The following is a 15,603-nucleotide window of genomic DNA, read 5'->3' on the forward strand; positions in this document are numbered from 1 at the left end:
AAACTTGCATTTTTCCATTGAAGAGTCACACACATACACATGCACACACAGGACATAATGTGACAACAATCAATACACCTAATATTTTTAAAATTTATACCATTTGAATCACTTTAGCCCAAATTATAAGAGCTGCAATCATGTGTAGCCTGTAAGGTTCAACCTTGGGGTGACATATAACCTCTAGATTTACGACTAACAAGCTTTATGTTTTAGGAAACACTTTGTCCTTCACCATCTAATTTTTAAAAATTAAATGACAAATCATTTAAATTAGAAGTTAAAGAACTGTGTTATGGATCTTTCAGCTGCTTCAAATAAGGCATTTTTTCAAATGGAAAAAACAAAACAGAAGACTAGGCATTTTGTCACAGTGAATAGGTATTTGATTTTCCTCTGCAATCTATCACTAAAATTAAAAAAAGAAGTAAAACAGCTTGACTATTTAACATACATTTGCCTTACCAAAGAAAAATAACATTTTTGCTAGTACCTTAAAAAGTACTTTAAATCTGGTACCCAATCAAAACTGAACAATATATTTTACAAAAAAGGATATTTTTGAATGTATATAACTAATCAATTCAGCAAATATTGAACACTTACTGTACATGAGTAACTGTACAAGAGAATAGATGTACAACGGTAAGCAGACACCTCAAGTTGCTTACCGTCTAGTAGAGAATACAGGCAATTTAATAAGCACTTACTTATTTATTTAATATTTATTTGGCTGCACTAGGTCTTGGTTGCAGCATGCAGGATCTAGTTCCTTGACCAGGGATCGAACCTGGGCCCCCTGCATTGGGAGTGCGGAGTCTTAACCACTGGACCACTAGGGAAGTCCCAATAAGCAATTGTGATAGTGGGAAAATAGCCAGGGTATGGGCTTGGTGTTCTGAGAACACAAATGGCCCATCTAGTCTAATCTAGATCCTTAACTACTGTGATATTCTGGTAACCAGAATAAGCATCACCCACGACATTATTAGAAATACCTAATCTCAGTCCCAACCCCATACATACCAAATGCACATCTCTAGTTAGTGAGATCCCCATGTTATTTGAATGTGCATTAAAGTCTGAGCCAGATATTTGGGGAAAATTCTCAGAGGAAGTGATTAAAAATGAACTCCCCAGTTGGCAATATGGTTAGTTTGTGGAGGATAAAGGTAAAATGTGTTGGAAACAGAAAGATGATTGTCCTATAAACCAGATCTATAGCTTAGGCTGATGGTTACGTAGAGGAGGTGCGGGGAGAGAAGAGAGATGATTTCAATTTTGAGTATGTTGCATTTGATGTGCCCTTGAGCCATGTTTTGAAGGTAGATGCTTAAGGGGAAGGTAGACATATGAGTCTAGAGATCAGTAGTTAGTTCTCTACTGGAGCCATTGACTTGGAGACTGGTGGTATATTGATAGTGACTGAAGTCATGCAAGTGGGAAGATTTGCTTAAGGAAATATGTGAGGTGAAAATTTTTTAAAAAGGCCTTGGACGCAGTTCTTGGAAACACCAACATAGAAAGACATATCAACAAATAAGAGTGCAGCGGGAAGACAATGAGAAGAGAGGAAACAGGAAAATAATACAGATGAAGAAGCTAAAGGATAAGATGCTTTTCTAGAAGGAAGGGATCAACAGTAACGTCTTAGTTTGGGTTGTCCTACAAAAGCCTAAGAAAAGGATTTGGGTGTAGGTAATTCACTGGGGAGTAATTCCAAGAGGCAAAATGGGGAAACAGGAGGAGTAAGACCAGAGAAAAAGGAAAACCAATGAAGTGTATTTTTATTGAATTGTTTTCTAATGTGAGCAAGTGTAACTTAGTCCTACTGAGACCCTCTGAAGAACCATGCAGAATTCTCCTTATAATCGTCTTTTCAAAGGTTGGGAGACTGTGACATTAATCATTAGACTCAAGTCCCTCATTGGTTGAATGTTACCTACATCTCTCTCCATCCCCAAACTCCCATGCAACTCTAGCTGGAGCTGAGCAAGTTTTCTAGGCTTCTCAGAAAGCCCTGAGACAGAAACCCTTAGATGGACTCTCCACCATAATTACAGTTGACATCAGAGTTGGCCAGCTTGCAGGGATAGAGGGATTGCATGGGGAATCATTAGTGTCTGCTACTAGTGTTCAATGCTGTTCATATAAAAATAAGAAAATCTTTGCAAAGTATCTAGTTATTGGTAACCATTGGGAAATTATGGAAATGTAAGGGATTATTAGTGGAATAGAAGGAATGGAAGTTATAATTCAACATTTAAAGTTTCAATGTAAAGAAGACAATGAGATAATGACTGTAGACCACTCTTTCAAGAAATTGATTGACAAAAGGAAGGAGAAAACTAGGGTGTTAGATGGAGGACTACTTGTGCTCAATTGAGAGCCATTTTTTGAAGACAGGAATATCATGTAGTGAGTAAACAGCACAAACTTTGGATCCAGATTGCCTGGGTTCGAATCCTAGCTTCAACACTAATTAGCTGCATGACTTTACACACATTATTTAAATTCTCTGTGCCTCAGTTTCATCATCTGTAACATAAACATAATGGTAACAACTCATAAGGTTGTAAACAAGTAAATATGAGTAAACTGTTGAGTTCCTGGAAAATAGTTTGTAATATCCAAGGGTTAGATATTATTTTTTATTATTATTAATAAAATAATATATTTTATTATTTAAAATATAATGAGTATATTTAAAAGCTATTTGGCTGGAGCCAACATGTATAGAGAACACTGAAGATATAAGATAGAAAGTATAGCAGATAGGGTAATGGTTCTGTGGAGGGATGGGGAGAGGATATTCAAACCCAGTTGAAAGATTAGCTTCAAATGAGAGAAAAGACACTTCTTTCATTGTTGCAAGACCAAGAAGGAAAGAGGGAGAAAAAATAGGTGAGTTTCTAAATGAGTTAATACATGTGCTTGTGTGAAGTCTTCTATCTCTCTTTGAAATTTTAGGTAAGGTCATTATCTATGAATGAAAGAATTTGTTGGGGGAGGGAAATAAAACAGCATAGTATGTTTTAAATGGTCCTATTGGAAAATGAAAGGTGATTAGGTGATCATCTTATGTCAATCTGTACTCATTGAATTAAGGATCAAAATCACTTTCTTATTTGCAAACACACACACAGACACACAGGTGTGAGTGCACACACACACACACACACACACCAAGAAAAATTGCAGTAATAGAGATCAAAGCCATTCAGAGCAGGAAGACACTCTAAAGGATTTCTAAAGTAACCAAGCACACATTTTAACTCTATTATAATGATAATAATGACTGTTTCAATTTCCAGCAGTCATCTATCCCCCTGACCTTTATTCTATAATGGCTAAAATTAACTTTCTAAAAATGTTTTATATGAACAATTTATTTACTTTGTAGTTAAGCATTTTCTTGTAATTGCTAAATACATTGAACTCTCGTTACTATTATGGTTTTCAATTACTTAGTTAAGTCTTAATACTCTGACTTTTGGAAAACTTTTTGAAATCTGGCCATTTTTAAATCAAACTATTAGAAGAAACAGAGGAAGAAAGAAAGAGAGGGAGAGAGAGAGAGAAGGAAAGAAGGGAGGGAGAGTGGGAGGGAAGGAGGGAAGAAGGAAGAGCTATGATATACAATTTCCAACTTTTTTTAAATCTTGCTTTTATATTCAAATATATTTTGTGAAATATCTAAATAGATAGTGAGTGCTAGATTCCATAAATAAGATGGCAAGTGTCTGTTTATAATGGAAGAGATCATTCTGGATGGAAGAATAACCATTTTTATCTGGTAATATTTTCTGTAAGGATTTTAAGATCACCTGTTAGGTTGTAATTTTGATAGCTTTCCAGGTCAAATAGATACATATTCACTATCACAAAAAGCTTTCCCTGTATGCTGACAGCTGAAGAATTCACTGTCTTACAAAGAAACCCATATTTGATTACCCAGCTTTCCAAAAAGATAAAGTAGAATGAAGATAAAAATGGAATTATCCCCCTCAAACTTCTGCAGAAAAATATAACTTTGCAACCATCGAATTTTCTTCATGTACGATTAGTCTTTAATTTTGTTTGCATTTAATATGTTGGAAGTCAAATTTAGGTGTATTTGGATTCCTTTATCATTATATGACTTAGTCTAATATGACTATGATGCTTAAAAGAATTTCACAAAATAACTAGGAATCCATTTTTTGCTAAAGGAAACTTTTTCCTCAGTAAGTATGAATTGAACATTTTGCTGTTTATAACATTGTTTTTGAAAATGATTCAGTCTGCTGTAAATATTTTAGAAATAGTATTGTAAAGCACAGGGAACTCTACTCAGTGCTCTGTGGTGACCTAAATTGGAAGGAAATCCGAAAAAGACGGGATATGTGTATTCATTTAGCTGATTCACTTTGCTGTACAGCAGAAACTAACACAACATTGTAAAGCAACTATACTCCAATAAAAATTAATAAAAAAAATAGTACTTGGTAAACTCACTTGCATACAACCTAGCTTTTTAATGTATATATAAAAAGGGATTCATTTATTTTTAAATGTAGGATCAAAATAGCTTCAGTTACCATGTAAATAAATGGCAATATTAAAAATATCTTTGTAAAAATTAAGATAGCTTAGTCATAAATCCAATGATGATTGGCTTAAACATTAAAAATGAAAAAAGTAATTGATTATTGGCTTTTGAAAGGAAATTTTAAATATTTTATTTTTATTAATTATTATTTTGTAATTATGTTTAAAATCTACAACATATAATCATTTGAATATAAAACTTACATTAATTTTTTATTCTGTAGGAAGAACAACATTTCAGACACCATTTTTTTTTTTTTTTTTTTTCCATTACGCGGGCCTCTCACTGTTGTGGCCTCTCCCGTTGCGGAGCACAGGCTCCGGACGCACAGGCTCAGCGGCCATGACTCACGGGCCCAGCCGCTCTGCAGCATGTGGGATCTTCCCGGACCGGGGCTCGAACCCGTGTCCCCTGCATTGGCAGGTGGACTCTCAACCACTTTGCACGTGTTTTTATTAATTTCTGCTATTTCCTAATTGTTAAAAGCATTTTGGAATTATAGGAAGGCAGTTTCTCTTTTACAGTCAATAATTTCCTCCTCATTATAGCTGTGTTTGACATAAAGACTAACACAGATTCAGACAGAAACCACAGATTCTTTAAAGAACAAATTAATCCACTTTAATTGCAATAAGTTAGAGTTAAGAATCTCAAATTTAATCAATTTTCTCTGAATTATAAACAATACTAACCAATAATAATAAAATACAAATCCACAATTTCCATCCATGTGGAAGAACCTCCCTATCTGGCATCTTCCATTGATACCATTATTATTACTGAAAGAAGGCGAAGATCACATTTTTTGTTTCCTTTATCAGAAGAATTTTCAGAAAGTGTGCAACAAACCAGATTTTCAATCAGTGAATACTTGAGAACTTAACTATTTGCAAATATGTTAGCAGAGTCAGTGGTGAGCAAGATAGGCAAGGACAGACATGTAACAATTGCAGGTGCCCTTAGCGTAACTAAGGGGTAAACTCAGCATTGTCTATAAGTGTATACCTAGGGACTTTACGTGGCCTAGGGAGTCAGAGAATACTTCCTTGACATAGTACATTTGAGGAGAGAGTTAAATGATGAATAGATATTAGCCATGAAATTACGTGGTGGAAAAACATCTCAGACTGAGGAAACAGCATGAGCATACAGCTACCAGGGTAAGTTTATGAATATGAAAGACATTTAATATACCAGGGCATAGCGAACAAAGGGGAAATGCACGTGATAGAGCAGGAGAGGCCCACATAGGCCAAGGAAGTTGGACTTGATCCTGAAGGCAATGGGAAGCTATTAAAAGGCCTTAAGGAAAAGAGTGACAATAAGCTTAGCATTTTAAAAAGATTTCTCAGGAATTTTTTTTTTTTTAGATTCCATATATATGTGTTAGCATATGGTATTTGTTTTTCTCTTTCTGACTTACTTCACTCTGTATGACAGTCTCTAGGTCCATCAAGTGAAAGAGTAGCATGGACATATATACACTACCAAATGTAAAATAGATAGCTAGTGGGAAGCATTTGCATAGCACAGGGATATCAGCTCGGTGCTTTGTGACCACCTAGAATGGTGGGATAGGGAGGGTGGGAGGGAGATGCAAGAGGGAGGAGATATGGGGATATATGTATATGTATAGCTGATTCACTTTGTTATACAGCAGAAACTAACACACCATTGTAAAGCAATTATACTTCAATAAAGATGTTAAAAAAAAAGATTTCTCTGGATTATGGAAAATGAATTAGGATTGTAAGAAGGCATGTGCAAATTGATAGAATGTAGTTAGGAAGCTAGGAATTAGTTTAGAGGATGAATAAAGTTACTTTGACTAGATTGATAATAACGGTGATGCAGGGGAAAGGAAAATTATTGAAACCTTTAGCAGGTAGAATTTACATGATTTGATACTATCTTGAGGATTAGGATGAAGGAGTAGGGGATATTAAAGTAGGGGTGATTCAGTTTTCTGGTAAGTGTATCATTTCATGAATATAAAAACAATATAAATGTGACTAAAACTTTTTTTTTTAGACTTTTGGAATTGTTGACATTTACCATGCTATCATTCTAGCTCTACGCTTTTAACTAGAGTGCGTCAGAGAGATGGTTACATTTGCTGTTTCCATTTTCAGTTCTTACTTCTAAACATTTGCAAACTGTTTTGAATTGCCCCCACTTCTGATGTACACACACGGTCCAATGAAAGCACTGAGTGCAAAGACTCCAAAAATTTTACTGAACCTAAATCCAGTGGATACTTTTCAATTCCCCTGTATTGTGACATCCCAGATTTTTCAGGAATAAAAGGATGCCTGAAAATTACTTTTTAACTTCATGTATTAATATATTTCTAAACTGAATGCAATAAAATTATGAAGATAAAAGCTCAAAGAATTGAAAAGCTATTTGGAATTAAAATGAGTTCAAAGAACTTCAGGAAATATTGGGGAATGTAGAGAAAATGTGGGAAATCTAGGGAAATGTAGGGGGAAATGCAGGGAAAGAATATATGAAATAAGTGATGAGAAACATGGACCATATCCAGCAAAGTGCATCAATTATCCAAAGGCTCAGTATCCAACTAGACTTCAACCTAGAATTCTGTATGCAGTCAGGTTATCAATCAACTTTGAGTTTAACAGAGACATTTTCAGAGAAGAAATGGTTACAAAAAACTATATCCCACTCAGTATTTCTTAGTTGTTTACTTAGGGATTGGTTCCAGCAACATGAATAACTAAACCAAAGGAAAAACATAGGGTCTAAGAATAGTGAACCCAACCAGGGATGTTGTAAAGAGAAATCCTACAGAAAAATCTCTAAAGAAAACTCAACAACTATTGGGTAGGATAAGAAGGCTGGAAAAAAAAAAAATGAAACTAAAATAAGAGCTAATTATGCAAGAAATGAAAATCATTAAAAATCCATGAAACAAAAGGAAATGTCATCAAATGTTCCACTTGGCATCATGATACATGGTCAAAGTAATGTAAACACTTTATGGGTTTGGTAGGTTTAATTACGGGTACAAAATTATAATCCACCTTTATATCATAAAAGTAGAGATGACAGAAGTTAGAAAGTAGGAGTGAAGGAGGGAGTTTGTTACTTTCATCTGGTAAATGTGTCTAGAGTTCTCTGAACAAGAAATAAAAGTATAAATAGATTATGTAAAGTTACAAAGGAGATCAAGGGAACAATTAGCACTAGTGACACAGGTATAGCATGAGAAAGGGGGTGAGAAGATACAGGGAACTGTAAGTAGTTAAACCACTTTGTCATGGCAAAAAGTCAATAAATGATGCCTATTATTAATCCATATAAGAAATAGAGACAGAAGCATACTGCTTGGTGATACCAACTAAACACCTTTTTAAAAATGGTGACAGGGGCTTCCGTTGGTGGCGCAGTGGTTGAGAGTCCGCCTGCCGATGCAGGGGACACGGGCTCGTGCCCCGGTCCGGGGGAATCCCGCGTGCCGCAGAGCGGCTGGGCCCGTGGGCCATGGCCGCTGGGCCTGCGCGTCCAGAGCCTGTGCTCCACGACGGGAGAGGCCACAGTAGTGAGAGGCCCGCGTACCGCAAAAAACAAACAAACAAAATAAATAAATAAATAAATAAAAATGGTGACACGGGAGAAGTGAGACTGGTGGGTTTGACAATGGAATGTTGCCATTTGTTATAATCACTCTATTAGGGCACATTTTTAATATTGTCAAGGCGGAAGAAAACTTTCCTCTATCCTTCTAGGTTCTTCTGTCCAGTCTAAGAATTAAATTGACATGAGCCAGTTACAGGTGAAAATCAAATTTTATTTCTCATATGTACATGAATCCCACATACTTGATAGGGTCAGAGACCCCACATACAGGAGAGGTTCAGAGACAAAGAGGTAAAGTAAGGTATATATGCCATCCTGGGCTAAGGAATGGGAGAGGGGCCTGGAGCTCTCAGAAACAGGAGGATAATTCGTAGGATGATAAAAAGAAGAGCAGTTGTTGGGTAATTGGATGTTTGTCCTGCCACACAGATGGGACCACTTAGATAAAATGTATCTCTGGTAATAACCCTTTTTCTGGGAAGAATCCCCAATTTAAATTATCCTAAGTAGTTAAGGGAGGGACAGTAGTTTCTCTTGAGCCTCTGGGTCCCCACTGCCTTTAGCACATAACCCACATGCCAAAGTGTCACATCTTGAAAAAGCCTGTTCTGAACCCCTAAAATATCATGTACATGCATTATAGATATAGATATAAAATTTTAATTGAAGAGAACATTTAAAAAATAATAGTACCTTAGAATTTTAAATGGTATTTGTTTTATAGTCTTTTAAATCTGATACAATGAATTTTTGATTTTATATATTCAAGAAAGAATTGTATTTGCATCTTTGCTTTTGAGTGGCCCCCTCCCCTTTGAAACTTTATCCTTCTTTGGATTTTGCTCATCTAGCTTTTCTGGTCCTGTTCTTACATGGTGCTAGCTAATGTGAGTTCCCTTAACTTGTCAAACTCCATGACTCAACTGCTTTTAAAATATAGGTTCCACTTTTTGTCTTTTTATGTCTTCACTTGACGCATCCTTAGTGATCCCTTAGTCATTGGCTATGCGTATATTTTCTCTTCTAAGTGCCTGACCTACATATAAGCATTAGGATGTGCCATGGGCATCTTAAACTTAACTTGTCAGAAACTGAATTTCTTTTCTTTCCCCTACTCTCCCTCAAACACAGGCACAGATTTCCCCAAAATGATTAAAATGCTACTTAGTTTTAATGTTGTCTCCCATAACCCTGAGATACATGCAAAAAAAGGGAGAAATCTAGAGCTTCAGTATGCCAGTTAAAGTTAAAGATTCTCAGGACTTCCCTGGTGGCACGGTGGTTGAGAGTCTGCCTACCGATGCAGGGGACATGGGTTCGTGCCCCGGTCCGGGAAGATCCCACATGCCGCGGAGCGGCTAGGCCCGTGAGCCATGGCCTCTGGGCCTGCGCGTCCGGAGCCTGTGCTCCGCAACGGGAGAGGCCACAACAGTGAGAGGCCCGCGTACCGCAAAAAAAAAAAAAAGATTCTCACCACCCCAAGCAGTGTTTGGGCAAGCACTCTATTGAGAAAAGTGAGCAGAGATTACTTGATACCTACTGGTTTTGAAGAACACTGAATCCTTTATTTGGCCAGAACTGAAAGGACGTTCATCAATGCCGTAAGTGACAGCCCTGTTGTCTGAAGTTGTTTTATTGTTTTCCCAAGTTCGGAAGTTTGACAGAGCTCACCAGACTCCATAGATTATACTCATATGAGGCTTTCGTTTAAAGGCAAAGTTCAGTGCAACAGAGAAAGAGAATGCCAACAAGCATCAGAGGCCCGAGGGCCTTTCCCCAGCACCCTCCCTGTGGGCTCAATCTCTGGGACCCTGCAGCATACTGACTCACTGGCCTGAACCACCAAGATCTGTGCAAGGAGTCTTGCTTTGGGGAGAGCTCACCAACAAAGCTCTCAATAGCTCTTTAAATAGTCCATCCAAACTAGTCAAACCAAGCAGGTTATTTGCAAATCATTAGTGCAGAAGTTAGCCTGTGGATCTCCAGTGGAGTTTCAGAATCTAAACAGTACCTCAAATATCCCACTGCCCTCTTCTTGGCTAAGAGTAAAAATCAGATACAAAGATGTCTCTAAAAAAGTTTCTTGTAGAAAGGGCCACTGAAGCGTCTTTCCTTTGGACCAGCTGCATGAGGGGTCAAAGCAGGCTGAATCTGGGCTTCCCTGGTGGCGCAGTGGTTGAGAGTCCGCCTGCCGATGCAGGGGGCACGGGTTTGTGCCCTGGTCTGGGAGGATCCCACATGCCACTTAGCGGCTGGGCCCGTGAGCCATGGCCACTGAGCCTGTGCGTCCAGAGCCTGTGCTCCGCAACGGGAGAGGCCACAACAGTGAGAGGCCCGCGTACTGCAAAAAAAAAAAAAGAAGGCTGAATCTGAGGTCTCTAGCTAAGGGTGGGCTACCAAGGTTAGCATACAGATTCTGACTTCTTCAGGAAAAATTAACCCAGTCCTTCTCAAGTATATACTAGAAGCCACTTACACACAATGACAGTGACAGCATTGGTGCCTAAATTCAGAATGCCTAAATCATAATCAAGTTGCTTCAGAGATATATATATGTAGGCCTGCAGGCTTTAAATACTTCAGGGAACAGTCTGGTGACCAAATAAAGGAATCTCATGACAAAGTTGTATTTCCTTTGAGAATACTAAACTCTAAAAGGGAATGTCCAAAAATATGAATGTTATGTGTAAGGAAATTATGTAAAAAAATTTGAAGAAATACAATACAATGGGTTGCTGTTTCCCATTAGATATATGTATTATCAATTACCAGTTGTAATTACGGTAATTATGGGCAAGGAGTCCAGTCACCTAGATCTTCTAGTCTGAGCTCTGTTAACAGGAAAAGATTTGAAAAAAATTTTTCATAGATAATATGTCAAATGTGTTGTGTTTAAGCAAAGATTTTTATTCCAGTATCTTCAACCAGTTTTATTACCTACCTTTTTATTTGTACTCAGTTTTATCATCCATACAATGAAACTAATTCTGGGGGTCTAACTGATTTTTTCAAAGTATAGTCTTATGACCACCTGCATTTGAAACATCGAGGGAATATTTCTCAACCTTAAATGTGTATGAATCATCTGGGGATCTTTCTTAAGATGCAGATTTCACAGCTCTGAGGTAAAGCCTGAAATTCTCTTCTAATAAGCTTCCAAGTAATCTCCATGCTTCTATGTTCCTGTTTGATTTGCAGGGATTTTTTTAAGTGCGTTATGTATATGTATATGTATATGAGTATGTATGTAAATTTACAAAGGCAGGTACCTCAACGGAATCAATATCTGGAGTTAAGAATGCAAATCTGGGGGTTTCCCTGGTGGCACAGTGGTTGAGAGTCCGTCTGCCGATGCAGAAGACACGGGTTCGTGCCCCGGTCCAGGAAGATCCCACATGCCATGGAGCGGCTGGGCCTGTGAGCCATGGCCGCTGAGCCTGCGCGTCCGGAGCCTGTGCTCCGCAACCGGAGAGGCCACAACAGTGAGAGGCCCGCGTACCGCAAAAAAAAAAAAAAAAAAAAGAATGCAAATCTGCATTCCCAAAAGACAGCCTCACCCCAAGTTTTATAAACAATCAAGTTTAAGTACTACTTGTTTAAATGAAATTAAATGTCTAAGTTTCAGCTATAAAATTATGTGGATCTAGTCTCGTTCTGATATTTTTCTACGTCCTACATTGAAGCCTGACACAGTCTCTTAATTTGTAGGGCACGTGTTGCTTGAGTATCTATGACCTGCAAACGGTTGCCAAGCTTTCTGCCTCCAGATTCAATTGTTAATCAGGTCTGATCTTTTGCTATAAAGGTCTAAGATAAGACCTTTTGTACTATCCAAAGTTATGGGATTCTTTCTCCAAATGAAGAGCTAAACAGCAACTTCATACTTCTTTTAGAACTCAGCTCAAAAAAAATCCAAAAAATAGCATCACATTTTGTTTTCTTGCCTCATCACTGGCTTTTCTGGGGCTGCACCCAGTTACCTCTGAGCTCCTTCCATGCTTCCTCTCTATAACATCTCAGGTCTTTACAGGAAATGTTCACCTAAACAAATGCTTTCTACAGTCTGTCACACAGAGTAGGTACATTACAACCTAGTACATTATTTCCTTCCCCTTAAAGGATTTCTTCTTTTTGTTACTGTTACTATTGAATATAGCACAACAAGGTAACACGACGATTTCTCATACAGCCTAACAATGTTTTCTAATTTCCGTTTTTCCTTTCCTTACAGTATAAGCAAGTGGAACAATACATGTCATTCCATAAGTTACCAGCTGATATGCGTCAGAAGATACATGATTACTATGAACACAGATACCAAGGCAAAATCTTTGATGAGGAAAATATTCTCAATGAACTCAATGATCCTCTGAGAGAGGTAAGATTTATAGTCCTCGGTCTCCATGTACATGATCATTGTTTACTTTCTCCTTTCCTGGGAAATCCTCAATTCCATGTTTTGACACTACTTAAAAGAAAAATTAAAATTTAATGTTAAAACATCTTGTTTGTTGCCCTTATTTGCCCTTATGTTCTCCCATTTACAGGCACTTATGTTAAAAAAAAGACTGGAAATTGTTCTAATTATGATTCTCAGGATATCATTTTATTTTCTGTATCCCTAGTTAGAAAGTCCCTTCTTGTGTCCCCATTGTCCATATCTTCCCAGTTTTCCACTCTCTCATCTCATGCTCACCAAACTGTTTCATTAACTTCTTTTTGATTTCTACTTTCCTCCTATCTTCATTTTCCTTGTTCATCTCCTGGACCCTGATCACAGACTGACCTGACCAGTTATGAGTAATTCATTTCCTGTTACCTCACTAAAACACTTGGCAATATCAATAACCACCTCTTTGCCTTGCATCTCCTTTCCATTCCTCCCTAGAAGTCTTCGCTCTGCCCACTAGAATGTACAGGTCACCCCTAGATCAAAGGAACATTCTCTTGACTGTTTGTGTTTCTTACACTGTCTTTCTCTTTCTCCATTCTTTTACTACCAACCTTCTCAAAAGATTACTTTATAATTATTGCATTGTGGTTCAATCTCCACTTCTTTACCAAAATTGTTTCCTTGAAAATTATAAGTGAACATGTAATCTTCAAATCCTTTGTCTTTGAGCCATTGGTGGTTCCTTTAAACTCAATAAAACACATATCCTGAACCTCTTTTGGGAGCTTCTTTAACACTAAGCCATTACTGAGCCATTGGCTTTCATTTTGAATTTCTGAGTTTTATTCTCATATTTATTTCATCTCTGCAGTTCTATAAATTTGAGCTCCAAGTTCTTGCCATAACCTCTGTTTTCGTAAAAGCTACATGATATCCCCTTGCCATGTATGTATAGTAGGCTATGTGTTAGTCATTATCTTCCATCACTAAACCATTTATCCTTTGAAGTCTCTCTCTCTCTCTCTCTGTAAATGTTTTAGTTATTCCTTCGAGTCATTTGGAATGTAAAATTTTTGTCTCTTTAAAAAATCTTTCTTTGCTCTGCACATCCAGTCGATTACCAAATGCTGTCAATTCACTGTGACAGCGTATCTTACATCTATGCCCTTGTCTCCTTTCCCAAGTCCCTTACCCTAACCTAATTCCTCTCACATGGACTATTTGCAGTATCCCCTCAGTTTACCTTCCAACCTTTGGTCTGTTTTCTCTAACTACCATTTAAAGCAGCGATGCCAGATTAATCTTCTTTTATGTGTAAGAGCTAGTCATGTCTCTGCTCAGAAAGGTTCAGTCTTTACATTACAAATTAAATCAACTATAGCCTCCTTAGGCTCATATTCTAGCCCTTCTATGCTCTGATCCTTGCTGAATTTCCAGCTTTATTTTTCCCTATTGCCATACACGTTCCAAAGTGGCCTATAGCCAAATTGTGCAACTTACTGTTTTGAGAAACCAATTCTAATTTCTCAACTTGCATCGTACATTTTCCAGATGTTTCTCATCTGTTGGCAAAGGTAATAAATAATATTTCTTTATTTATACCTCCTCTGATTGTCCAGACTAGATCTGGTCTCTCTTTCCCTAACCCCCAGTGCACTGAGTCCATAATGCTTGTGTGCTACTTTCCATTTTGTCTATTATCACAATTTTTCCACATTAGTTTCCTCCACTTTTGTCTTGAAAGTTCTTTAAGAGCAAAGACCATTTAATCTATGTTTTTAATTTTTCTTGAAATTCCGACTACATGTAGCATATGTTAAAGAGTCAATAAATATTTCTATTTCAACTAACATCTTTACCATTTATAACTATCCCTAAGTATCTGCATCCATTAAAAGTTATTTGTATTTTTTTAAGGCTTAAGACATCAGTTAAGAGTTTTGGAAAGAGAAGGAGCTAAATATCTGCTATTGATTAGCTTATTTTCTCTAGAGTCCTCAATCAAATAAGAATGTACAGATATTTTTGCTTTGAGAAATAGAGTCAAAACTTCGTATTTTTTACACTACCAAATGTAAAATAGATAGCTAGTGGGAAGCAGCCGCATAGCACAGGGAGATCAGCTTGGTGTTTTGTGACCACCTAGAAGGTTGGGATAGGGAGGGTGGGAGGGAGATACAAGAGGGAGGAGATATGGGGATATCTGTATATGTATAGCTGATTCACTTTGTTATAAAGCAGAAACTAACACACCATTGTAAAACAATTATACTCCAATAAAGATGTTAAAAAAAGTAATGTATCATTTTAAAAAATAATCTATCAGTATGCTTTGCTTTATCTCTCTGTAGGATTACAGAATTTATTTTAAATCCAAATTCCTTTCACTAAGAGGCAGAAGTTCAGGACACTAGAACCAAGTTGGGTTCTAAAGGTCCTGGGGGGATTCAAAGGCAGGGTAGGACAGACCATAGCATGGAGACAAAGGTAATTGAAGAGACAGCATCAGGGATTAAGAGGGATCAATAGGCAGGAGGACACAGTAAAACTAAAAATTTATTTCAAAGAAGCAGAAAAGTAAGGATTCTAGCATAAAATGTCATTGAGGGAATACAGAAAGCCAATAGAAAAAGTGAACATAAAAATGAACCCTAAGAAGCTGCGTGCTTAAACGGGAAGCATTCCTCCCTGCTAAAAATGCTCAATGTAATGTAAAATCAGGATAACAAGAAAATGTTCTTAATCGTGTGTATGTAATTAACTGCTTTATCTTGCCATACTTTAATTTACTCTGATCTTCAGTGGAAAAAATTCCACTTTTCATTTTTATCCCCTTAAAGCCATCAATAGACATACCTCCAATCTCCTCAATTCCTACAACTATTCTGTCATTAAGTTAGACTGATTTTTTCCTTATATTTGCAAATGCCATAGTTCAGGGTCTCAGCATCTTTTACCTCAACTTCTGAAGTGCACTCACTGCTTTTCTTCCTGCCTTTGATGTCAATTAGCTCAAATG

General features: G+C 37.2%; 1 protein-coding gene across 1 annotated transcript in view; it reads left to right on the forward strand.

Annotated features, from left to right (window-relative positions):
• Positions 1–15,603, forward strand: part of HCN1 (hyperpolarization activated cyclic nucleotide gated potassium channel 1) — a 369,251-nt gene that overhangs the window by 282,592 nt on the left and 71,056 nt on the right. The window contains exon 5 of the mRNA XM_060007055.1: positions 12,423–12,569. Within this exon, the coding sequence (XP_059863038.1) occupies positions 12,423–12,569 (147 nt within the window). The remainder of the gene's footprint in view (positions 1–12,422; positions 12,570–15,603) is intronic.

Source organism: Delphinus delphis, chromosome 3 (genome assembly GCF_949987515.2).
Source record: "Delphinus delphis chromosome 3, mDelDel1.2, whole genome shotgun sequence".
Lineage (NCBI taxonomy): Eukaryota > Metazoa > Chordata > Mammalia > Artiodactyla > Delphinidae > Delphinus > Delphinus delphis.